Source organism: Lycorma delicatula, chromosome 7, assembly GCF_047948215.1.
Source record: "Lycorma delicatula isolate Av1 chromosome 7, ASM4794821v1, whole genome shotgun sequence".
Classification (NCBI taxonomy): domain Eukaryota; kingdom Metazoa; phylum Arthropoda; class Insecta; order Hemiptera; family Fulgoridae; genus Lycorma; species Lycorma delicatula.
Genome location: NC_134461.1, coordinates 139,210,511 through 139,238,035, shown reverse-complemented (window position 1 = coordinate 139,238,035; position 27,525 = coordinate 139,210,511). Strand labels below are relative to the sequence as shown.

Genomic DNA, 27,525 nt, shown 5'->3' with positions numbered 1-27,525 from the left:
TAAATAACTGCGTTTGTACATATACATAAGCTACATAAGTAGCTTCAGTTTGTACATAAGTATTAGCTAAGAATTATTCATGATAATATTACCTCAATTTTTTAAAATATTTTAGTCAACATTTAGTTTCCAGTGGCTTTATCAGTTTTATTAAGAATATCTTGGTTACAATACTGTAGTTTTGGCTGCAGTCACAATCTGGAGAAAGAAATTCTTACTAATGCAGAATTGAAGTGCATTCCATGGCTGCTCATCAATCTATTTAGCATTGTGCATGATCTATGTGGATTCATAAAACCACAGAGCCTTCTTGTAGATTCACTTGGCTAAAAGACTTTGTTAAGACTAGCTTATTCTTACTGATCTCTCCACATATTCATGACATTAATCAAATCACTCCAGTAGTTCTCAAGTTAACAGCCAAAGGAACTTACAAGAGGACAATCGTCCCAGTAAAGTGTAAATATCATGATGGATAGATAACAGTAATTTGTCATTGTTTTTTTTTCATGTTGTGCTCAGGATACTAGTCTTCTCATATATGAAGGAGCAATGTTTGATAGAATTGGGAAAGCCAGTCAGCTTGAGAACATTGCAGAATGCTGATTATGATTCTCATGGTACAGTTGAATTGGCATCCAATTTTGGCATATGAGGACTCCAGCACCACACAGAAAAATAGTACTTCCAATGGACAAACACTAGAACGATTACAGAGCTCCAAAGTACAATGGCAGCCGCATACTTCCTCATATGTGCCAATTTTCTGATTACATTGTTTTTGTTTTGACTTTCTATGGCTTAGTAAAGAATGCTCATGAAAGGATAGTGTATGGTCTGAGTTACAATCATTTAGGTTGAGGTTTGCTTCAGACTAGTCAGTATCTCCTGATCAATCTACCGGGCTGGTCTATTGGTGAACGCGTCTTCCCAAATCAGCTGATTTGGAAGTCGAGAGTTCCAGCATTCAAGTCCTAGTAAAGTCAGTTATTTTTACACGGATTTGAATACTAGATCATGGATACCGGTGTTCTTTGGTGGTTGGGTTTCAATTAACCACACATCTCAGGAATGGTCGAACTGAGAATGTACAAGACTACACTTCATTTACACACATACATATCATCCTCATTCATCCTCTGAAGTATTATCTGAAAGGTAGTTACTGGAGGCTAAACAGAAAAGAAGAAGTGTCTCTTAATCATGATAGTCAGTCTACTGGTTAGACAATTATCTTGTTCGCGTCCTCTTTATATATTTCTCATACAATTAGAATTGATGATTTACATAATGAGATCTTTTGTATACTTTAAAAGCAAATATAAATTGAACAACTCATTTTCAAAATTTGTAAAAAGTGGTTAAATGCAATTCCTTTATCAATGTTGCATCAGTGATGAAGTGAATAAAAACTATAATAAGATCTTCTGGAAGCATATGTTTACAAGCTTAGAAAGAACATTTTTATACATAGATTCATTTTGTAAAATTTTGGAAGCAATTTTGAGTATTGAGAGAAACTGTGTAACAATTATAATCTTTCTGATTTTACATTAGTACACATTATAATTAATATTTAGGAGGTAGTTGTAATTGTTTTTATTTTAATTTTTCATCAGTTATTTGGTTCTGTAAATTTTTTTGGGTTTTTTTTTAAGAATAAGAAGATTTATAAAATTATTAAATGTTTCATGTACAGAATAATAATGCAAAATAAAATATATCTTTGTTGCAATGCTTAACAGTTACTTAAAATAGTTGCAAACAGTTTATGATTTTTAGTAGTTTAATTTAATTGGATTATAATTAAATATTACTAAATTCTAGCAAGCAATTTAGTAGCACAAATTTCAATTAAATATTCAATTAATAATCAGAAGTTAGTGATGTATTACCTGTAAAAGTTCTTGGTAATTTCATTTAGAATACTTGAGTCTGAAACACAGCATGATTTGGTAAAATAAACTTTTGAAAAAATAAAGTGAATCCTAAAATTAAATAATACTGTTTTTTTAAATTCTTCTTTAAGTTTTGCCTATTCAAAATCAATCCTAATTAAAATAATAAGTTACTGGTAGTTTACTTAAAAAGAGTTGAAATTTAAAAAACTAAAAAGTGTATTTTTTAGTTTTTGATGCTTTTTTTTTGTACCTGATTTAAGTTTATTTTGCATTTTTTAGTTTTATTTTTATTTAAAATATGGATAGGCCTCTAAAACACTATTTCTGTGAAAAAGATTTCTTCACAAGTAACAGTTAAAGCATGAAATTTGCATTTTATTAAAATTAAAAAATAAAATGTAAAGATATTGCTACAAAGGTGAGCTAAGACTCAAATTCTGAAAATATTATTTTTTTAATCTAAATTTGCCAGTTAATCTTGAATTTTCATGTGAAAAACCCTTAGAAAAAATAGTTCCATTAATTAATATATCACTACACTATAAAAATTCTACACAATGACAATAAAAAAAATAATAAAATGTTATCATGCATAAAGGCAATGTAATTTTTTACTTAAAAAAACTTCAGGATAAATTTTGTAGAAATTGTTAACCAATAATTGCTAGACAGATTGTAATAAAACTTTGTAATTTATTTGGAATCCAACATTAAGATTAAGCACCAGAAGATATATTATAATAAAGAAAACCCAGATGGGAAGACTTTGGGGGTTGGCAACCCCCCCCCCTTGCCATAACCTCTGCAGTGTTTCTTCTTACTACGCCCAAAGCTGCAGAACACATTACACTATACACGTACGCTACACCATGAACACTACACAAATTACAACATATACCCTTACACAACTACACAGCAACATCCTACACTGTTTCTTCTTACATTTACACTTGGTGGTGTTGCAAAATCTTATGAAATGCAACTATAACCCGAGATGGAAACTATTGTGTCAACAGGTGAATGGCTCTATGTAGTGAGTCTTGAACAATGTCCTCTGGGCACCATGGCAAACACAATTGTAATTAGCTCCAGTATGCGTGCGCTCTGCTGGAGTAGTCTATTATGGTACTCGTGGGACCAAGATTTCAAGTCCACAAATTAATTATATGATAATTGGTGGTCCATCTAGAAAAACCACCAATATTTGTCTAGTGAAAAGGCCTTGGTCAGCTTTGTCTGACAAGGATAAAAGTCCTGCATTGGTATTTCCAATGTGAGAGGTATGCCATACCACAACTTCTTGCCCAAACACTGCAGTATGTGCTAGATGTGCAAAAGAAGGCCACAAGGACACTGACTGTCAGGAGGAAGAAAAATGTGCAAACTGTGGGGGAACACATTCAGCTCGATCTCAAGATTGCCCAAGTTTTAAAGAACAGAAAACAATCCTAAAAGTCTGTACTGAGTAAAAACTTCTTTCCCAGCCACCTTTCTTTTTTTTCAGCCAACTGAAGAGAATATAAAAAATGCTTAGCTCTTGAAACCTGGTTAAACTGGATGTCTCTTTAGCTGCCATGATATCAAGTAAAGCTCTTGCAAATGCAGACAACAAACAGTGCGGATTCTGCAATGAGTGAAGAAGCTTATTCAGGAGTTGTCTGATCAAGTTGCTTCACTTACTGCAACTACCTCTGAGTTAACGAAAAGAATAAGAAGTTGAAAATTACAGCTACTGAAACTAACACTAGTGGGATCCCCCAGAAAGTTCCTGTCCCTTAAGTTCTACCTTTGTGGACAGGGGTAAATATAGCTGGTGGTAAGCCACCAAATAAGCTTCCTGTTAAAGGACCCCACACAACCACTGGGATGTTGTCTGCAACTTCCCATTTTTCAAAATCTCCCTCTCCATCACCACGTCTACTGGAAGATACAGTAGAGGAAATCTCCCTCTCCAACACCACGTCTACTGGAAGATACAGTAGAGGAACCTCTTTCAGAATTTCTTAAAACAAAAAATTCAAAAAAGAAAAACCAGATCACCTATAACTAATTTTGTCATATATTTATCTATATTTCTGTATCCAACTAACTTTATTTACGAGTATTATTCAGTGGAACATTAGAGGTTTTCAGTCTCGTATTGAAGATATGATGTTAGAATGTTGATGTGCATACATGAACCATTAATAATGTGCTTCCAAGAAATGCATCTATTACAACAAGATGCAGTAACACTCACAGGTTATACATATGAAAGTCTTGTGTCTCTTTAGCTGAGTATAGCTGAGAATAGTAGAGAGAATGGTGGTGTTGCTATTTTCATATGAAATGAGGTGTTGGCTACAAAGCTACAACTCGCTACCCTCATTCCTGCTGTTGCTGTAAAAATCTCAGTTCCCCTTTAAATTGCATATCTGCAATTCATATCTCTTACCGAACTCTGAGTTCAATGCGCAAGAAATGTCAAATCTTCTCATGCAAATCCATCGCCGTCATTAATAGTAGGAGACTTTAATGCCCATCATATTTCCTGGAGCTCATCTTTCTGCTGCTCTCATGGAAATATGGTAAACAGAGTGAAACAAGACTTAGACCTGTCTATTGAATGATGGGTCATACACATCCATGTCCTCATCATCAGGTACACTGTCAAACATCGACCTCTCCTTATGTTCAGCAAATTTACTCCCTCATCCCTCATCTTAATTGACAAATTTACCTCTTTTACATCTCTGATATTTGACAATGCTAATAGATATATCCCACAAACATCAGGAAACCCAAGCCATCCTTCCATTCCTTGGTGGAATGATGATTGCCAAAACACTATTAGCAATCGACAAGCACTGCGCAAATTTAACCGCAAGCCTACAAATGAACATTTAGATTCATCAGATGAATGGTATGTCATCAGGTATTCTTAGCCACAAGGAGGAAGTCATGGAGGAATTACATGGACACCATCTCACTCACTAGTCCCACATCTACTATGTGGAAAAAGATCCGTACAGTCTGCAGATCACCTAAACAATCCATTCTTAGACTAATTCCTGAAGAAGAACTCCTTACATCACCTTCCACAGTGGCAAGTATTTTGGCAGATTGTTTCCGTTTGTTGTCCTTCACCTCATCATATAGTAATGAATTTCAGAGGTACAAATTACAGATGGAAGTACTATCGTTGAACGTTGGTAATTCGGTTGGTGAATTAAACTCCCTCTTCATTCAACAAGTCACATGCACTTAAAAACTCACATGACACCTCCCCTCGACCTGACAACATTCATATCAGTATGTTCTCACACCTTCCTAATTTGGTGTTATAACACCTATTGTGTATTTATTATAGTCTATTCTCCACACAAGTTTTCCCTTTGGTCTGGTCAGATTTCATTGTCGTACCAGTACTTAAACCTGGTAAAGGCAAAGGAAGCCCCTCAAGTTACCGCCCTATCTCTTTGAAAAGCATTTTATGCAAAGTGATGGAGAGAATGGTTGACTGCAAGCTCACATAGTACTTGGAGAGATGACCTTCTATGTCTAGAACAATGCGGTTTCCGCCAAGGTTGTTCTTCCATTGACCATTTAGTGTCACTGGAAGCAGCAATTCAAAACAGTTTCCTACTCCGCCAGTGCCTCGTAGCTATCTTCTTCGATATGAAAAGGCGTATGACATGGCCTGGTGATGCGGTATTCTTAACACCCTTAAAGAATGGGGGAATACAACGATAAAGAAGTTTTGGACCGGGTATTTTTATTTCTTAGAAGTATTAGTACGTTGCAGCGAAAGAACTTTATACTTGTCTTACCTATCATACTATTGCTGTTAAAACAAAACTAGCGATTAAAATGTTAACCCTTTGCGGCCGGATGATGTATTTAAAATTAGTTCACTGGGGTCGGGTGACCATTAGTACTGGCCGTAGCCATTTTACCTGTCAAGTCAGAATTGTTTGCACATTCGCGTTCCTCACAGCTTGGATGGCCAGCAGTAATGGCCAGGTTAAAAATCCCCTGAACACCCGGACTACCAGCAGTACTGGCCACTCAAAATACATTGCTACAGAAACAGAGTATTTCTTTTATGTTCAAATGTTGTTGGGTTGCGGGACCGCTCTTGGGTACACCCTAATAAATATGTGATGCAATTTCTTTCCGGCCATGGTGCTTTTAGGGACACACTGCAGAAATTCGGCCTTAGTTCCTTTGTTTAGTTAAGTCCATGCAGTCTTAAGACTAGGTAAGATGTGTTTTTTTTTAGTTCATTAAATAGTAGTACACCAATGGGAATTTCACTCATGCTATTCACATCGGTGGCATCCTGGCCGGGGTGGACTGGAATATGTCAAAAGCCAAGATTTTGAAGACGATCTTCGGTAAAAACTGTAAAGGCTAGGAATGTAGGTGGTGGCAGAGGGTGTATTTCCCTACGGGAGTTAGGATGTTCTGTGATTAGTGCTGAAACCTATCAGACAACCTTTTAACTAATTGTGTATTACATTTCCCAGCGCAGTCTAACAAAAACTACGCTGTTTGCAGTGACAGAAGACCTGGAGGAGAAAGAAAACGAAGCAAATTTTTTGCAAGACTGTCAGAAACAGTCTATACTATGCATGGGCGAATGCTTTGAAAAATACCATTCTGAAACCACGATCTAGCTAGCAAGTTAAACAGATGTATTGGGTAATTCTCTTATACTATAAAGTTTCTTTTTAAATATTATTTTATTATGTTATATTCAGTAAAGTAAAAATAATCAAAACTATGTTAAGCTATTCTTTGTGTGTCAATAAATAAAAAATTATATATAATATTGGCGTTGTTGTTTTAAACTAAATACCCTATGTAAATATTTAGGAATGAATGAAAAACAATCCCGAGCTGGTGGGGCACAGCAGTCAAGATGGCAGCCAAGCCAATAACGTCAGGTAAGCGGCCAACCGTCCGAGCTGTGAGTACTACTAGTGCCGTAAATATTCCGAACTGACTGAGAGGGAGCTGTAGCCAGCTATACTGGCAAAGCCCGGTTACCCGTACCCGCAAACATTATGCTAGTTATGGTCATGCTAATGTCTTTTGTCAATAAGACTGAATTCTGATTTTCAATATTTAACTACCTGTAAATAATTCCTAACAATTACTTTAGATTCTGTTTTGTATGTAATCAGTGTTTATTATTTTTATTGTTGTGGTTATGATTATTATTTGTTTATTATTGAAATTTATTATTATTATTATTATTATTTGCTGTTGCCATTATTGTTATTATTACAAGTTGTTTATTGTCGTTTATTATTATTATTACTACTACTACTATTGTCATTATTATTATTATTAATTTGGGGGTTAATTCTGCCAATAAACCTCCAAAAAATCAAACTTGTGATTTATTCTAAGAAGACAACAATTTCCACATTTGACTATAAGATCGATTTTCATTCCATTTTCACGGTATCGTCTGTTAGAGGTCTTGGTGTAATCTTGGATTCAGGGCTGTACTTTGTACTTTATGGAGCATACTGAAGGCATAGTCAGTAGGGCTTGGCAGGACCTGGGTCTGGTTTTGTGGATCTGTAGAAGGTTTATAAATCTTAATACATGTAATCTTTTGTATAAGGCACTTGTCAGAAGTCATTTGGAACTTAATCTTGTGTTGTGTGGAGCAGTAATCATGCTTGCACATTTAATCTTATTGAAAATGTCCAGAATTGTTACTTCAACTGGATTAAACGCAAATTTAATAATTTGTATGGCAACATTAGTAAAGCAAATTTATCTAAACAACTCAACCTCTTGTCCTTATCCTCGAAGCGAACCTACTTTGACCTTGTTCACTTCCATAGAAACTTACATAACCAACTTCCTATAAGTCATCCTGCAACTATTCATAATCCATATCGCTCAACAAGAGGCTAAAAAATATTTCATACACATGTTGGTTCAACCATATCACCAATAGAAAGATGTACTAGTGTTGCTGTTAATTTTCAAAATCAAGTAGTTTTCTGGCTGCATGAAGTGCAATTTAAGAAGAAATTTATTGAAATAATTAGGGCCTGATTGCTTTCCTTATGCTCAGTCATGGAGCCTCCCAAACTGCCTGCCTCTTCTTGGTGGTCATGAGGGGTGGTGTTTTAGTTGCTAGTCTGGTTTTCCAGAAGCCCAACACTAAAAGTCCATACTCTCAATATTTGCACCCAAATGCATAAATGCATTTCACCTTCAGTACTCCCTAAAAAAAAAATTATTATTGATTTGTCTTGTTTTAATTATGTTCTTTAACTAATAAATTCTAATAAAATAAACATTTTTAATTGTCAATCTCTCAATATCCTGGTCGAGCCACGAACACGCAACAATATAGACAATATATATAACATAACATACATATATATACAAAATTAAATCAATGTAAATTCAAAATTGTAATAATGTTAAAAATATTAGTAGCTAGTTATACATTGAAGTGATTAAAATTTCAAAAATTTGTCTTCTGCTATCCAATACTAGCACCACAATATATATTACAAAAGCCCATTCGCTGTTAGATAATTAAGCAAATAATATACTAAAAGGATAGTAGAATAATATGAAATGCAGCTGTCACTGGTAATTTTCTAAAATTTAATTTGTTGATTTAATTTTACCATATCCTATCATTTTATATAGGCCTAAAGTTTGTGGAATAAATTTTGACTTATGTCTAATAAAAAGCTCATACAAAACACATATAACAGTTGAGAATTCTTCTGACTTTCTTAATACTTTGGTGAGATTATCTTTGTTATCCATGTACATCATTTTATATAGGCCTAAAGTTTGTGGAATAAATTTTGACTTATGTCTAATAAAAAGCTCGTACAAAACACATATAACAGTTGAGAATTCTTCTGACTTTCTTAATACTTTGGTGAGTGGTGAGATTATCTTTGTTATCCATGTACAAGTCATCCATGTACAATCTGTGTGAAATAATCCTGCTTGAATCATCTATTGTGTTCTGCATTTGCCTTTAATTAAAGCGGTGGAAAGAGGATTATGTGCCAGGCAGAACCTAGCACTAAGTAAATCACCCTGGATGATACCTATTTAATGATGATGTTGACTGCATGAATTGGTTCACCACATTGGTTGAGCCATAGTGTGGTCCACCAGTAAGTCATGAGGTTTTCTAAGATGCTGCAGATTTTCGAGTCTAGCTTAATATGCTCAGCACTTCCCTTAACCATGTGTGTGGAACGCTGTCAAAGATCTCTAATGTTCTGTATAAGCAATGTGATGTACTTCCTTATCCTCATTTTCTGTTACTCTGCTCTTCAGCTAGGATGTTGTTTTGATCAGGAGTGATGTAAGAAGCTTGAAAATGGATGTGTGATCATCAGATGCAGACAAAAATGTTGGTGTAAGGTACATTACGCCCTGTCATGAAGGTTGGTATTTACTCAGGATGTGCTATAGCCACTAGGAACAGTTTGGCTAACATAAGGTAGATTGATGTGAATTTTTTGTAACAAAAGTTTTGAACTCTATCTTTCCAGGTGTCTGCTTTCTATTTCTAGGTGTTGAATATTTTCTAGCATGATCTTGTCATCATTCTTATTTTTCTATGATTAATTGTTTTCTCTCCTCTTTGATTCATCTAAATTTGGAGTGATGATTCTGAGGGATAGTCTATATATCACTCTAAAACTGTTTTACCATATCAGGTGCTGAACCCTGATTATAATAATAATAAAAATAATTATTATTACTATTTTTATTGTTGTAAGTTTTTTTAATTCTTTAGAAGATGTTTGTTATCATAAATATTTTTTGCGATTAAAATTTTTCATTTAATTTATAGATCAAAATATTTATTTTGTATTAACTTGTACTGAGCATTGTGTCTGATTGACTTTTGCAACAACAAAAAACCAGACAAATAAATAAAATCTGATGTGGACACCACATGACTTCCTTGTAAGCCTATTAAATTACATAAACACAGTTTTTTTAAATGAATAATACATAAAATTTTACTTCATTAATAACTTCTGATATTTTTTTATTGTTATTACTGAATTATTATTTATCGTAAAACATTTTTTACAATCATGGACTAGGAATTATTAATAAAGTAATATATTTAAATTAAAAAAAAAAATTTAAAAAAAGGAGATGAAGTCTAATTTGAAGCAATGTGCCTTCCCTTGTAAGATCCAAATATTTCATTAATTAAAATTTTATGTGGCTATAACCCCCCTCTATGAATCATGAGACCTTGCCGTTGGTGAGGGGGCTTGAGTGCTCAGGGATACAGAGTAGCTGGACCGAAGGTGCAACCATATCGGAGAGATATCTGTTGAGAGCCAGACTAAGGAATGATTCCTGAAAGAGGGCAGCAGCTCTTTCAGTAGTTGTTAGGGGCGTGAGTCAGAATGACTTAAACAGCCATATCAACATCACTCAGTCCTCTGAGTACTGCGCAGCTGAAAGCAATGGAAAACTACAGCTGTTTTTTTTCCAAGAAAATGTGGCTCTCTGCATTTTCACACAACAATAATGCCTTCCTTGGTAAAATATTCCGGAGGTAGAATAGTCCCCCGTTCGGATCTCCGGGTGGGGACTACTAAGGAAGGGGTCACCAGAAAACTAAAAAATAACATTCTACGAGTCGGAGCGTGGAATGTTAGAAGCTTGAAAAGGGTTGGTAGGCTAGAAAATTTAAAAAGGGAAATGGGTAGGATGAAGGTGGATATAGTAGGAATTAGTGAGGTTCAGTGGGAAGAGGAAGGCGACTTTTGGACAGGTAATTTTAGAGTAATTAACTCAGCGTCAAATAATGGGCAGGCAGGAGTAGGTTTCGTGATGAACAAGAAGATAGGGAGGAGAGTGGAGTATTTCAAGACGCATAGCGATAGAATCATTGTAATAAGGATAAAATCAAAACCTAAACCGACAACGATTGTTAACATCTATATGCCTACAAGCGCCCATGATGATAATGAGGTAGAGTGTGTATACGAAGAGATTGATGAAGCAATTAAACACGTAAAAGGAGATGAAAATTTAATAATAGTTGGAGACTAGAATGCAAGCATTGGAAAAGGCAAGGAAGGAAATATAGTGGGTAAATACGGGCTGGGCAAAAGGAATGAAAGAGGGGACCGACTTATAAGAGTTTTGCACAAAGTATAATTTAGTAATTGCCAACACCCAATTTAAAAATCATAATAGAACAATATACACTTTGAAAAAGCCAGGCGATACTGCAAGGTATCAGATAGATTATATCATGGTTAAGCAAAGATTTAGAAATCAACTCGTTGACTGCAAAACTTACCCTGGAGCAGACATTGATAGTGACCATAATTTGGTGATAATTAAATGTAGATTGGGGTTTAAAAACCTGAAGAAAAGGTGTCAGATGAATCGGTGGAATTTAGAGAAGCTTGAGGAAGAGGAGGTAAAGAAGATTTTTGAGGAGGACATTGCAAGAGGTCTGAGTAAAAAAGATAAGGTAGTAAATGTAGAAGAAGAATGGGAGAATGTTAAAAAGGAAATTCTTAAATCAGCAGAAGTAAACTTAGGCGGAATAAAGAGAACTGGTAGAAAACCTTGGGTTTCAGACGATATATTGCAGATGATGGATGAACGTAGAAAATATAAGAATGCTAGTGATGAAGAAAGTAAAAGAAACTATCGGCAATTAAGAAATGCTATAAACAGGAAGTGCAAACTGGCGAAAGAAGAGTGGATTAAAGAAAAGTGTTCAGAAGTGGAAAGAGAAATGAACATTGGTAAAATAGACAGAGCATACAGGAAAGTTAAGAAAACTTTTGGGGTACATAAATTAAAATCTAATAATGTGTTAAACAAAGATGATACACCAATACATAATATGAAAGGTAAAGTCGATAGATGGGTGGAATATATTGAAGAGTTATACGGAGGAAATGAATTAGAAAATGGTGTTATAGAGGAAGAAGAGGAAGTTGAGGAGGATGAAATGGCAGAAACAATACTGAGATCTGAATTTAAGAGATCATTAAAAGATTTAAATGGCAGAAAGGCTCCTGGAATAGACAGAATAACTGTAGAATTACTGTGCTGTGCAGGTGAGGAAGGAGAAGTTCCTTCAAAAAAAGTGTTATAGTCATGGTACCAAAAGAAAGCAGGAGCAGATAAATGTGAAGAATATAGAACAATTAGTTTTCAAACTAGTCATGCATCAAAAACTTAACTAGAATTCTATACAGAAAAATTGAGAGGAGAGTGTAAGAAGTGTTACGAGAAGACCAGTTTGGTTTCAGGAAAAGTATAGGGACAAGGGAAGCAATTTTAGGCCTCATATTAATAGTAGAAAATTAAAGAAAAACAAACCAACATACTTGGTATTTATAGACCTAGAAAAGGCATTCGATAAGGTAGACTGGAATAAAAGGTTCAGCATTTAAATAAAATTAGGATTAAAATACAGAGATAGAAGAACAATTTCTAACATTTACAGAAACCAAACAGCAACAGTAATAATTGAAGAACATAAGAAACAAGCCGTAATAAGAAAGGGAGTCCGATAAGGATGTTCCCTATCCCCGTTACTTTTTAATCTTTACATAAAACTAGCACTTAATGATGTTAAAGAACAATTTAGATTCGGAGTAACAGTACAAGGTGAAAAGATAAATATGCTACGATTTGCTGATGATACAGTAATTCTAGCTGATAGTAAAAAGGATTTCGAAGAAACAATGAATGGCATGGATGAAGTCCTACGCAATAACTATCACATGAAAATAAACAAGAACAAAACAAAAGTAATGAAATGTAGTAGAAATAACAAAGATGGACCACTGAATGTGAAAATAGGAGGAGAAAAGATTATGGAGGTAGAAGAATTTTGTTATTTGGGAAGTAAAATTACTAAAGATGGACGAAGCAGGAGCGATATAAAATGCCGAATAGCACAAGCTAAACGAGCCTTCAGTAAGAAATATAATTTGTTTACATCAAAAATTAATTTAAATGTCAGGAAAAGATTATTGAAAGTGTATGTTTGGAGTGTCGCTCTATATGGAAGTGAAACTCGGACAATCGGAGTATCTGAGAAGAAAAGATTAGAAGCTTTTGAAATGTGGTGCTATAAGAGAATGTTAAAAATCAGATGGGTGGATAAAGTGACAAATGAAGAGGTATTGCGGCAAATAGATGAAGAAAGAAGCATTTGGAAAAAATATAGTTAAAAGAAGAGACAGACTTATAGGCCACATACTAAGGCATCCTGGAATAGTCGCTTTAATATTGGAAGGATAGGTAGAAGGGAAAAATTGTGTAGGCAGGCCACGTTTGGAATATGTAAAACAAATTGTTAGGGATGTAGGATGTAGAGGGTATACTGAAATGAAACGACTAGCACTAGATAGGGAATCTTGGAGAGCTGCATCAAACCAGTCAAATGACTAAAGACAAAAAAAAAGTGGCTATAACTCTAGAACCAATGAAAATAAGTACCATTTACGATATATCATTGAAAAGATCTCAAGAAGGGCTTATTACTGCAGTTAAGATAAAGTCCAAAATCTAATTTTTTGAGGATTTTGGGCTTTTCTGGACACTTTTGGTTCATTCAGTTGATTGCAATCAAAAGGGGAGGTACACAACTAGATGTTACAACAGTCCTAAATCCAAAATTTCAACATCCTACGGCTAACCGTTTTTTAGTTATGCGAGAAACGTACGTACAGACGTCACGCCGAAACTAGTGAAAATGGATTCAGGGATTGTCAAAATGGATATTTCCGTTGAAATCTGAAAACCAAATTTTTTCGCGATCACAATACTTCCTTTACTTCATACAAGGAAGTAATAAAAGACACATAATGTAAGTTTATTTGTTCAATCGGACTAGGCTAGTAGGGGCAAAAAAGCAAGAACCTTTCCCAAAAAATTACATTATTATGGTATACATTTTTTATCTTAATAAAGAACCTAATGAAATCACCAAAACGTGATGGTACTTAGAGTCACAATACAAGAAAATCAAATGTAAATAATTTGAATGTGTTTGAATGCGGCGAAGATCGAACAACATTTCGTAGTCCGTCGTGTTCATTCAGTTCAATTAGACCTGTACAACAGGAACAGGCTTTCAGTAACTTGCAGGAAGAGAGGTTAAGCCAGCATGTAATAATGCTGAGCTTATGACCTTATTGTAAACAGATTTTTTTTAAATGTTATAACGAATAAATTTGTTAAATAAAAATGACCATAGGAGATTATATATCGACATTATCCGATAATCCTTACTTCGGAGCTGGTTTCGGATTATTTGGTGTCGGAGCTGGAGCTGCTGTTTTGCGTAAAGGATTCCAACATGCTATAACTTTTTTCAGGCGTAATTATATGATTACTTTAGAAGTACCGTGTCGGGACAAAAGTTTTCAGTGGTTATTGCAATGGATTACTATTAAAGGTGCTCGAAAAACTCAGCATCTTAGTGTAGAAACTAGTTTTGAACAGCATGATACCGGTCACATAAAAACAAAATACGATTTTATACCTAGTGTTGGAGTACATTATTTTAAGTAAGTTAGAGTTATTATTTACTTAAATATATTTTTATTTGGCACTTGTGCACTTTAGCTGGTAATACAGTTTAAAAAAGATTTTTGTCTAATAATGATCGATTCTAGACCTATTTTACATGCTGATTACGAATTTTTTCTTTTGATCTGCAGATCGATATTTTTTTTATAACGGATAATATTATAAACCAAAGGTTTGCTCCTTATAATTATAGATATAAATTAGCCAAACTTTAACCTACGCTTGTTTCGCTCACTAACCTCGACCAATTAACAGTAATGTTTTGTTTATTTAAATGAATAGATAATTACAGTAATTACTGATTTATTATTTAAATGCTCAAAACATTACTGTATTAATTACTCAAGATTAGTGAGCAAAGCGAGCGTAGGTTAAGTTTGGTTAAAATATTTATAAAATAAATAAATATAAATGTTTACAAAAATGGTTGTATTGTAGTTGATATTAACAATAACCCAAAAGATTTTTTTTTTTTGGCAATCCCTGACCCATTGTCCAGTCCTGGCTGTTCTAATGACATTAAACTAATCTTGCAATCGAAACTCACTTAAGTCGTCAAAATTATGCTCCAAAACATGCATGGTTAAGGTTGTATTAAATGAAAATGAGTTTCATTCAGCTATACTTTAAATTACTATTGCAAAAGCGTACATCTGCTCAATGTTGTTTTTCTAATTTCTGTTTCTAAAGGCTTCATCAGTATAAATCAGTAGTAGTACCATGTGTATAAATACCAAGTTACAAATAAAGCTGATACTATATTTGTGATTAGCATGTTAAATAACCTTAAAAAATCAAAAAAATATCAATCTGCTAATCAAAAGAATAACATATTCATAATCAGCATGTAAAATAGGTCCAGAATCGATCATTTCTAGACAAAAGTTTTTTTCAGACTGTGGTACCACCTAAAGTGTACATGTGCCTGTCAGTGATTTGTATCTATGAGTTGCTTGTTAAATGTTGGCAGTATTGTTATGGAGTGCTTTTTAGAATTTATTGTACTTTTAAATGAAGTTTGTGCCTTGTTTTCCAATGTATATCATTGTTCAGCTAGGGCTATTAGCAGCATTGCGTTTGTTGATGGTGATTGTGTTTTGTGTACAACACTTCATTTTGTTCATCATCTGGTGTTCTGCCTAGTGGCTTCGCCTTACATCACTGCCATCACCAGCTATTTTTTGTACCAAGCCTTCTCCTTCATCCTCATTTAGTTTCCAAGTTTCACTTTATCCATATTCTTCCTCACTTTCTTTTTCCTTTTACTGACACTTCCAATGTCACTTGTTAAAGATGTCAAGATTTCAGTAACTTTTAACATGTCCTAACCTGTTTCCATTTCTTTTTTGTACCTGCCACATAAGTGCCCTTTTTTTTTTAATCATTACTTCCTCATTCTTCACTTTGACTGCCCAAAATCCTTCACCATTATGAAGGCAGAATTCTATCCAACTTCTTTAAATTCATGAGTTTAGTATATATTTTATTGTGATCATTTTTTGTTACTTATTTTTATTTGTGTTTATATTGTCAGTGAGTGTGTTGTTATATCCACTTGTATGTTCTGGTTATTTTACTATTTTGAGTTGTATATAATAACTGAAATAGATGTGTTAGTCAAATCTTGTTTCTAAAATCAAATAGTTTTCATGAAGTTGGGTTGTTTGAGTGTTTGTGAATGAGCCCGTCATGTAAATTTTCAGCAAATTTTGAAAGTGCAGTTTTGTTTGCTTTTTTGAGACAATAGATCATTTTTATAACTCTTCTCTTAACATTTTTCTGTATTTAAGAAAACACAGTAAAGTGTTGGTGATGGTGATTGTTTTTTTTTTTTTACAATTTATTAATTGAACCATATAATTTTAATTTTTAATGCTTTAAACTAAATTTGAATATTCTTCATAAGTAATGTAAAAAGAAGAAGACTTTTGAATGTGTATTTATTAACAGTCATTTTTTAGGTGTTGATCTTATTCTTATAATCCTCCTTATTGTGTAATTATAATTAATTCATTGTTAATGTTTCCTTACATTTATATGAGGGATATCTCTAAGTAAAGACTGCTGGGAAATTTCCCTCCCTAAGGTTGGCGAACCTGTGTCATTCATGACCATGCTAGTAATGTATGCACTGCATTGTTGTGTGTAAGTTGTTGCGTTGTAGTATCTTTGCTTACGTGTGAGTTATTACGATATAAAACAAATAGGAAAATCGATGTTGCAGCCAACTGAATTACACAGAATCATACGTTTTAAAAACCATCAAAACGTTAAGCCGGCTTAAAATTATAGGCAGTTGGTTGCTGGGTGCAGTGATAATGTAATGAATGAAAGAAATGTTTGAAAATGCTATGAAAGATTTAGAAATAACAGAATTAATGTGCATGATGAAAAATGTTCTGGGAGGCCCTCAATAATCATCGAGGACTTGTTGTAACCCCTCGATGATGAAATCAGAAAAGGTCGCTGCTCAACGATTTCCGACCTGGCCCTTCTTTTTCCTGATGTTTCAAGAGCTGTTAGTGGACACATTGTTCATGACCATTTAGGATTCAGAAAGGTTTGTGCACATCGGATGCCGCAAGTCTTAATGGAACGTCACAAACAAATCCGAATGGGATCTGCTTTCAAATTTTTGATGCACTACACAGAAAAAGGTGATGAGTTCCTTAATTCGATTGTTTCCATTGATGAAAAATGGATTTAGTATTACATGCCAGAGAGAAAATGACAGTCAAGTGAATGGCTCATCCTAAGTCACCAACTAAGGTCAAGCCACAGCCATATTTGGATGCCAACTGATGGCCATGGTCTTTTGGGATCAGTTTGGCATACTGTTGATAGGTTCAAATATAATTTAAGTATTATTGAACAATTTTTATTTTGCCAAGAAATTAAAACCATTACTACAGGCAAAGTTATTATTGTATTTATGACTGTGTGAATAATTACTTTGTTGAACATAATATTTCCTGGGAAAATTGTATTTCTCTTTGTACTGATGAAACAGCAGCATTAACAGGAAAACTCAAAGATTTTTTAATTTTTATCTGGGAAGTGAGCCGAATTACAGTGACAACTCAGTGTTTTTTGCAAAGAGAAGCATTGATTATGAGAACTGTTGATAGGGAATCTTTGGAATGGGTGTTAAGAATAACTATTGAAATGATCAATTTTTTAAAAACAAGACAAGTTAAGTGTAGACTGTTTGAAAAACTTGCAGCTCTATGGGAGCCGAGCATACCAATGTATTGTGCTGCAGTTGGAAACGCATAGCCTCTCTAGGGGTAAAGCTTTGATGCAAGTGGTAGAGCTTAAAGACAAGCTTCTTATTGTTTTTGAAAACAAAATGAAGAGTATTATTATTAATATAGACTTTTGAAAGATAATTTTTGGAATAAACTAGCAAAATATGATGTAAACTAGCCATACTAGTTTGGCTAGTTTGCTGAAATTTCTGACAGATTGAACTCTTTGAATGCAAGCATGTGGTAATAAAACAAGAAACAAGATATTATTTCAACCATAAACAAAATGGAACGGTTTTGCAAAAGATTGACTTTTTGCAGTTTTTAGTTGTAGAAAATAAATTAAATTATTTCTAATTGAAAATTTTGAAAATCAGAAACAAAAATTACCGAAGAATGCAAATAAACAGAGAATAACAAACAATGTCATGCAATTCTGCTATGAAAACAAAATTTCTAGACACTTCATTACAGTCCTTATGTATTTATATGCAATGTCATTATGCCACAATGTCAAAGAGGGCCATAAAGGTTTTGCTGTCATTTCAACATCATACTTATGTGAATCAGCATTTTATACAATGAAAATAGTGAAATCTAAACAGTGTAACAGACTGGTACATCTTGAAGATGACTTGCACACTGGCTTGTCAACCATAATGCCAAGTGTTGACAAACTCGATGGAACATACAAAGCACTAAATGTCACATTAATTTTAGTGGTGAGTTTTTAAAAAAACAATATGTTTTCTTTTTTTAATCAGACTTCTGGTATAAAATGGTTGTTATTACAGGCAGTTACCTTTGTCTTTATCTGACACCGTTCGACGTGCTGCTTGTATTTAGAAGAATGTACCTGCTTGAATGTTAAGATTGACCTATTTACACTGGATGTCTGATACTTAGAATTAGATATTTTTATTATTACCAGTATCATCATTATTAATAATAAAAAACAATAAATGTGTTGTCATATCGTGGTATTCAGTAAAATGTGTTGCCAGTCAAAAAAGGTTGAAAACCACTGCATTCAACTGTAACACTTATGCTTTTACTGTTCATAACATTTGTACATTCTTAACAGTGTTGGTATATAAATTTTGGACATGTTTTGTTCTAACCTGATTATACGCAGTAATCCATTTAGTTTCTTATTAGCAATGGTTTAGATACATTAACAATGATGGGTCTCCAGAATTGAATATTTAAACAGAAATGTAATTTTAATCAGTTTGAATACAATTAGATTGCTTTATATTTGCTAAAAACAAAATTAAGTGCAACTTGCATAATGATCAGGTACCAAATATTTTTATGAACATCTTGATAAATTATTATTTCCTGAACAAGGAGGAAACTGCTTATTTGATTTATTTTTTTGCTTAAAGCTATAACTTAAGGATGGTCGGTTAAGTTCAAATGATAAGAAATTTCACTAATTCCTTTAATACTGAAGGTAATTACTTAACCATTACTTGTGTTACTGTTATATATTTTTTGTTGTAATGTAGCTTTTTTCTCTGTCATGTTAAAAATGTGGTATATTAGAAGTAATATATATATATATATATCAAAGACAAAAGTATAAAAACCGTTTACCACCAATAGTACAGAATTTAATAATGCTTCTTACCTTACGCTTATTATTTTTTAATAACTTTCAAGGTTTTTCCTCATCATCAGTTAAACTTCTTTTTTCTCAAATCACACATTAAAATTACAATATATAAAAATATGTAGTCAAAATATTAAAAATATAAAGTTAAAAAATTAAGAATTTTTTATTATGTGTTTTTACAGTACTGTACTCTGTATCTGTGAACAGAGAGTAGCCATTTGGTACAGAACTGTATGTGTGGCTAGCCACATAATAAAAACTTTTTAATTTTTATTATGTGTTGTAATTTTTATTATTTTTGTTGTAATTTTAATGTTTGGATGTGAGAAGAAAAAAGTTTAACTGATGATGAGGGAAAACCTATATTAAAAAATAATAAGCATAAAGTAAGAAGCGTTATTAAGTTCTGTATGATTGGTGGTAAATAGTTTTTTATAATTTTGTCTGAGGTATTAGTACAGAGAGGAATATGGATAAATACAATAACAAAAGAATTGTTTTTGCTAAGTTAATATATATATAAAACACACATGTACTATATATATTTATGGTACATGTGTGTTGATATGTGCTTTGTTTAATGTCTCTGGAACAGGTTAATATATAATTATAAAATTTTGTTTGGTGACTTACATGGGGCGCTGTCCTATTACATCTTTTATATAAATCAGATAATGGGGTAATGTATTTCTTCATTAATCTATGATTCTTGCCTCAAAATAAATGCATTTTGATAAAAACTTTACATTTTGAACTTTTATAAACTGATAGTAAAATAAAAAATGCCTCTTCAAACCCCACTACATCCAAAAACTAAAAAAAAAATTATTCCAGAATTTGGATAAAATTATGAAGTACATACAGAGCACTTTGGGGTTCATGATTGCATGGTATCTCAATCTAGATTCAATTTGATGAAAATTTTCCTGGGATACTTTTAAAGATGATTAACAATAATGTAAAAATAAATCTTAAAATCTTCTGTCATCCCTCTCATTCTCCTTCCAAATTAAAAATAAAATTAATAAGTATTTAGGGTTTTGCATTTTTTAAAGATTTTAAAATAGAAGTACATATAAAGAATCATACTGGAGTGAAAGGAGGCAGAGTCCTTTCACAGTTCCATGGGAGAAAGAGGGTAATTTTCTAAAAATATTAAATTATTTACTTTTATTTTTTCAACAAAGATAGGTTAGAATAGCTATATTAAAGAAGAAAGTATGGTGATCATGTCAAAAACTGGTATCAAATTTTTTTCAAATCTTTATGTTGTATCAGTTCATCTAGACCAAAAAAAAAAACCATGTATGTATGTATCACACTGCTTTTGGCCTTATACCTACGTATTGACCAAACTGATTTTCTTCAAATTTACCTCAAATATTTCTACCGGTGGGGACATATTAATTTTTTTTTCAAAATTTGTTAAGTGGTTGGGGGATGAAAAAACCAACCCTTAATGAAAAAACCAATTTTGACTTTCTTCAGAGACATTTAAAAAAAAAACATTATTAAACCAAATTTGTTACCTATAATGCTTGTATAAATGATCTTAATTTTTTTTATAATCAACCCTACCTCTTAAAATTGGAATATGTGTTTGTTCTTTTGCCCGATTTTTCTTCAGTTTAAATATTTTTCCAAACAATTTTGAAAGTTTATATTTCATATCTATATGAATATCTATCAAGAAATAACTACAATTTTTTTTAATTGTAGTCCCTGGACCTAAAATTCCAAGATATTTTGTTTTTCTTATTTTAGTTTTTATTAAAGGAGATGTTAGATTTATAGAAAACTTTACTTAAGCAAATTTGTTAAACTTAACCTATATATGAATATCTTTAGAAAAGAGTTTTTCTTAAAATTTATTCCTCAACTCTAAAAAATATATATATTCTTCTTTTCTTTTTGTCTCCAACCCTTTTTAATTTTTTAATAGCTGGAGAAGTCATGCAGCACTTTGTAATCTTTTTTTATAAATTTAAGAAAGAAAATACTTTTCATTAGCTAAGGAGATCAGTAAATATATAAATAAGATCAAAGGTTAATAATTTTAAAATGTATTATCAAGAAATTATTAACTTTAAACTGTATCCATGAGGTGGGAAGGTTAAATATTGAACCTGATCATTGAGAGCTTTGTTAACTCAACTTTTTTTGGGATAGAAAAAACTGTTCTTTTTAACAGTGTTTTATTTGTGTAATTCCTATTATTTTCATTTTATGTATGTAACAGTTAAGTTATTGATGTTGATTACTTTTTTTATGTTTCTTATTAGTTATGAAGGTACGTGGATAAAAGTGGAAAGAGTGCGTGAACAACAAACATTGGACATTCATATGGGTATACCTTATGAAACAGTTACCATGACATCATTTGGGAAAAATAAAGAGTTATATTTTAAAATACTGGAAGAGGGTAAGGTAGGCCTAAATTTATTTTTTAAATTAATTTTCATCATAAGAATTTAAATATTTACATTCTAGCCTCTATGTAAAGAAATTAGCCTAAACAATTATAACGATGAGGTACTTTTTTTTTACTGGGAGGAGATAATGACTGTTTTTTTTCATGCTACATTCTTAGTTGTAAATTTATTGTCCACAATTTTTAAGTGACATTAAACTGTGCTATTATGTCGGAATAATGTTGTTTTTTAATTAAGTTTCTTAAATAATTAATCACTTGAATTTATTGTATATTAGTAAAATAATGTTCATAAAAAATCTGTTTCTTAGCAGACTTGTTCCTTATTTGGAAGAATTTCATTCTCACATGCCAGCGATTTATGCATTTATAATGTAGTGTAGATTTCTAAATTAAACATTACCAAATAATATTTTAGCAGAATTAAAGTGATTCTTTTGTAATTTTGATTAATTGTTCACTTATAATAATTTTTTTTTTTTAATATTGCTTTCAAATTTGAAAATATAGTAACAGGTAATTTTTTTCCATGTTTTCTTTTTTAATAAAGTCTTAAATTTATTTAAGATTACTGTTGAGTATTTCATCTTTATGTTGCAGTCATGGTCTGATTGATTCAATTGTCAGAAATGTGTTGTTACATTATCTGATGATTACAAACTGATGATCTCAGTTTTAAGTTTGCATTCAGCAAAGATTCTTCTGTAAATACTGAAAAGAAACTTGAGGGAAAAACTGTATCAAATGATTAGTTATAGAAGTTTATATTTTATTGATATAGAAAAAGCCATTGGCTGTATCAAATGGTTAAACTAATGGAAATAATAAATATCCAAAGAGATGACTGGAAAGGTAAAGTAAGGAATTAAACTGGAAAATAAAGTAAGGAAAGTTAAAGTAAAATAAGGAATTAGTTAAAGAATTTTACCAGAGTCCAAGAACAGCTATGAAAATAAAGAATGCTCAAACTTTGACCTAGGAAAAGTGTAAGACAAAAGTGCTGCCTATTATCTTCTTTATTATATGTGTTGAAGGTATTAAAAAATGATCTAGTAGATGAAGAACAATGATTGCATAAGATTCGCAGATGACATCATATATTTAGGAGATTATTCATACTCAATTGATAATTTCAAAATTAGAAAGATATGACAGAATATAGAATGAAAATAAACATTAGAAAGATAAAAGTAATCAAGATAGGTGACGACAACAAAGGAAAGAAAAATTGTTCAAAAGAAGGAAAAATTGAAGAAGTAAAATAGTACTGATACTTAAGTAACACATTGATAGAAGATAACAAAAGTGAAAATAAAATAAAAATAAAATAGCAATGGCTAAAGCAGCATTTAAAAGAAACAACTATTATGTAGCTAGATGGAGTTAGGCTTGTAGAAATGTTATTTTTAAATTGTTATTTTTTAAGTGTACTTTTGCATACATTGAAATGTAGACATTAAGAAAATAGACAGAAAAAAATTGGAAGCATTTAGAATATGGATATGAATAGACTGGAGAAGAGGAAATGGACAGTGTAAGTGAAAAATGAAGTAGTGAATGACAATAAAAGCTTAATTCAGATTTAATTCTGTGCATGTTTATAAATAATATTTCTGAATAGCAAAGTTAACTATCTGGGATGTATTTTGGAAGCAGAAAAATTTAATTAAACTATGCTTGAAGGATGAACGCAAAAAGAAAAGACCAGAAAAGAGTAAAAATTACAGATGATCTATCAGGAAGTGAGAGCTAACAGGAACTCAAAAGTTTAGCTGGAAATAGAGAAGAATGGAGATAGACTAGGTGCAAAGCTCTATCTCAGGGCAGATAATCATATGAATAGTAACCTCTTTGCTTTAGGAGCACACAGCTTTCAATTAAGATGTAACAATTTAGGTCATCCTGATTGATTTGTATGCATTGATGCAAAAATTCAAAATAATCTACATAATTATGTACCTGAAACAGACATAAGTCTTTTTGTTTGTATACAAAAAAAAAACTAATACTTTATGGTAAATTTTTTGATTCCATATAAAATTTCAATCAAATCAGTTTGTTTAGCCAAAATATATCGATGAATATTTTCAATATAATATAGAAAGTAAATAACTTTATTTTGCTTCTTTAAGTTGATGAAAAAAGAAATTGTTTATTTTGTGATTTTCATGTAAAATTATTAAAAATTTAAAAATATAAAAATATCTTTAAATAGATTTTACTTAATGATTTAATCATTAAAGCCAAAATAAGTATTACAGTAAATTATGGATTAAAAAAAGCTTTAAGATTGTTACTTATTTACTTTTCTTTATTTTTTTTGCAACATAAAACGATAGTTGATAAGTCTGTGCAAAGTCATGAGATGGCGCTCATAGTTCATTATAGCCATTCATTGATTACAGCATCTGTGCTAGGAGCATAGACAAAGTTTCAGTCAGGTATATCCTTAATTTCATCATTGGTAATCATCTGAGTCAATCCTGACCCGTGTAGGGGAAGACATTCTCCGCCACCCCCCTCCGTTCCTAATCCTTATGGGCTTATACTCGAGGTCTTCTTCAACCCTTCGGCCTTTCATTTATTTCAGTCTGTCTCCGCAGAATGCCACGAGTGACATACCCATCGGTGTACTACTATTTAATGAACTAAAAACAAAACACAGCTCACTGAGTTTTAAGTAAGACTGAAAGAACTTAACGAAACAAAGGAACGGAATTACCTACCCGTAGAAGATAAAAGTCAATACAAAATATAAAAATCTTACATGGAACAATAGCAACACAGTAACAATGAAACAAAGCAAAAGACAAAAACAACAAAAACAGAATACAAGAAAAATCCAAGCAAGACTCTAGGTTCCCTCAGCAATCCTCTCCTTTGCCAAGTACACCATAAAACTTTCTACTATCACCCATTTGGCCTGCCCCTCCAGTTTACACAATAATCCAACGCCTATCCGATAAGATCAAGCCAACAGATGGTCTCAGTGCACATTTACTTGTGCTCGAGCACTCATAAAACACATGGTAGGTGTCATCTAATTGTCCACACTGAGGACACAACCCAGAATCTACCAGGCTGAATTTCTTCTGCAGTCTGTCCCTAAAAGCACCATGGTCGGAAAGAAATTGCATCACATTTTTATTAAGGTGTACCAAAGAAGCGTCCCGCAAATCAACAGCATTTGGAAATAGATCATGCATATAACACCCACCCTCTGTCTCATCCCATCTGGTTTGCTACAAGGCATTGCCATGTTGTTCGATTTCTCAAACTTTATCTGAAGTCAACTCACCAGACTTACCACTGCTGCTTTTCAGACGCAATCAAGTCTATTGGTTTCACACCTCCAATCGCCAAGACTTTGATGGCTTTTTTTGATGCCGCTCAGTATTCAATTTCCTGAAGTTTCGGTCGAGAGAGGATTGCATATAGTGGAATAGGGAACTGTCAGGCATGAAGAGGGCTGTTTGTCATTTGCAGAGAGCTTCTCAAATTGAGGGTGATCCGGAACAATGGGCAGTCCTTGTCGCTGAATACAGGGATCTGAGATCTCGTTACTTTCATAAAGTTCGGACTGCGAAAGGAGCTCCTGGCGTTCCTTTGTTCATGAACAGGGGAACAGGGATCCCTGGGGCATAGTATATAGGGTCTTGGGACACAAATGAAGAAAGGTCTTTCTTCTGTCTGCTCTCTTGACCAGGTTTGGTGTCATTTCGGATACTTCTGAAATTTTACTGAAATTACTAGATGATTTGCTGCCTGATGATAGTGAAGCAGGAGAGACCGCATACCATCTGCGGGTGTGGTGAGACATCACTCAGTTCTGCGGGGATGCAGTCACCTTGGAGATTACTGAAGCTGAGATGTGTCAAGCTATCTATCTATAGGTTAGGTAGGGGCAAGGCCCCCAGGCTTTGATGAAATAATGGCGGAGCTTCTTGTTTACTTGGTTGGGGTGAGTGTAAGAGTTGTCACATAAATTTTTAATAGATTGATGGTTGGTGGATACTTCCCTGTGTGTTGGAAGAAGGGGACTGTAAAATTGTTGTTAAAGGTGGCAACAAGTATTCTGCTGTTACTTCTTCATATAGGCCCTTGACTTTGCTTCCGGTTATTGGTAAGGTCTTTGCAAAGGTTCTGTATCTGCATATAAATGAGGTTAATCTTGATTGTTGATGGAGAATAAGTACGGTTTCGTCCGGAAAAGAGTACTGAGTATGCCATACTTCGTGTGATGAGTGTGGAACGACCAGCGAGACGGAATATATTCTGGGGATTTTGTTGGACATTTCCGGAGAATTTAATAATTTATAGTGGCCTTCTGCTATTAACAACTCCAACAAAGAGAATGTACTGTAAGTGAACTGCAAGTTATGCAAAGTTACTTCAGACATTGGGATGTGTTGCTCTGTGAGGGCAGCCATGAGGTTGGCAAGACACTGTCCAAGGGATGTCCCCCAGGGCAGGGTATTGGGTCCTTTATTGTGGGTGGATCAAACTCCAGCAGGAGTTTGATTCTCTCCTGCAGCTGGGGTTGCCCAAAGGATGTTGCATTGTGACTTATGCTGACGATGGACTCCTGCTGGTTAAAGGATGCTTGCGAAAGGAGGTTGAATTGTGAGCCACGCAAGCTTGCAGGGTGCTTGAGCTGTGGGAGACATCTACACAAGATGAGTTTAGCACAGGATAGACCACAATAATGCTCCTCAAAGGCTGTTTGGCAGCGAGTCGGCAAGTCCGTGTTTTGATTACAAGCCAGTGTATAAAGTATGTTTATGTTCAAAAGTACCTTGGGATGTTTCTTGATGAGAAACTGCAATTTAAGAAGCTCGTTTAATATATCGCAGAGAAGGCCTGCAATGCCTTCTTCAGTATTCGGTGTGTAGTCAATCCTGAATAAGGTCTTCACTTTAAGACCATGAACATGCTGTATAAAGGCTTGTGCGAGGCTATTATGCTATATGTGGCATAATAATATGGCTATATTATGCTATGTGTGCTATTATGCCTGTTTGAGCAGATAGGCTAAAATATACAAATCATCGGGATATATTATTAAGGGCTCAATGTCTAAGATTGTTAATGGTAATGGCTGGTTACAGTACTGTTTCACAGGAAATAGTACCTCAATTTGAGAAGCTCTCTGCAAATGACAAACAGCCCTCTTCATGCCTGACAGTTCCCTATTCCACTATATGCAATCCTCTCTCGACCGAAACTTCAGGAAATTGAATACTGAGCGGCATCAAAAAAAGCCACTGACAAACCAACTGCCAGATCTTCCAAATCCAAGACATCCAGACTCCGATCCAAAACTTGGAGCCTGGTTGAAAGAAAATCAACAAATTTCTTCCAGTCTGCATGCCTATGCAGGAAACAACCCTGCTGAACCAGAACCTTACATTGGTAGCCCTCACCCAAGCCACCAGTAATCTCATAGACAACCAATCAGTGATGATCACTTGAGCAATCATCAACTGCCTTCCAATTACAAATATTGGCAGGGATACCTACCAACAGTAACATCGATTTTCATTCCACCAAACAATCGATGCCCATCTACCTTACCTACATTGGTGGGCAATTTACCAGGTACATTATATAGCTGTAGATCATGCTGGGCTAAAATGCCCTCTATTAATTCACTGCCATCATTGATGAAGCTGCTATGCCACAAGAGTGACTTAGCATTCACATCTGCACTTGTAAGGATGGGACCATCCCAGCCCCATAGGA

The 27,525-nt window shown here is 33.4% G+C and overlaps 1 protein-coding gene across 1 annotated transcript in view; it reads left to right on the top strand.

The window, feature by feature from the left end:
- The first annotated feature begins 14,025 nt into the window (after positions 1-14,025).
- Positions 14,026-27,525, top strand: part of Bcs1 (mitochondrial chaperone BCS1) — a 31,508-nt gene continuing 18,008 nt past the window's right edge. The window contains exons 1-2 of the mRNA XM_075370839.1: positions 14,026-14,464; positions 21,635-21,774. Of these exons, the coding sequence (XP_075226954.1) occupies positions 14,142-14,464; positions 21,635-21,774 (463 nt within the window). The 5' untranslated portion in view covers positions 14,026-14,141. The remainder of the gene's footprint in view (positions 14,465-21,634; positions 21,775-27,525) is intronic.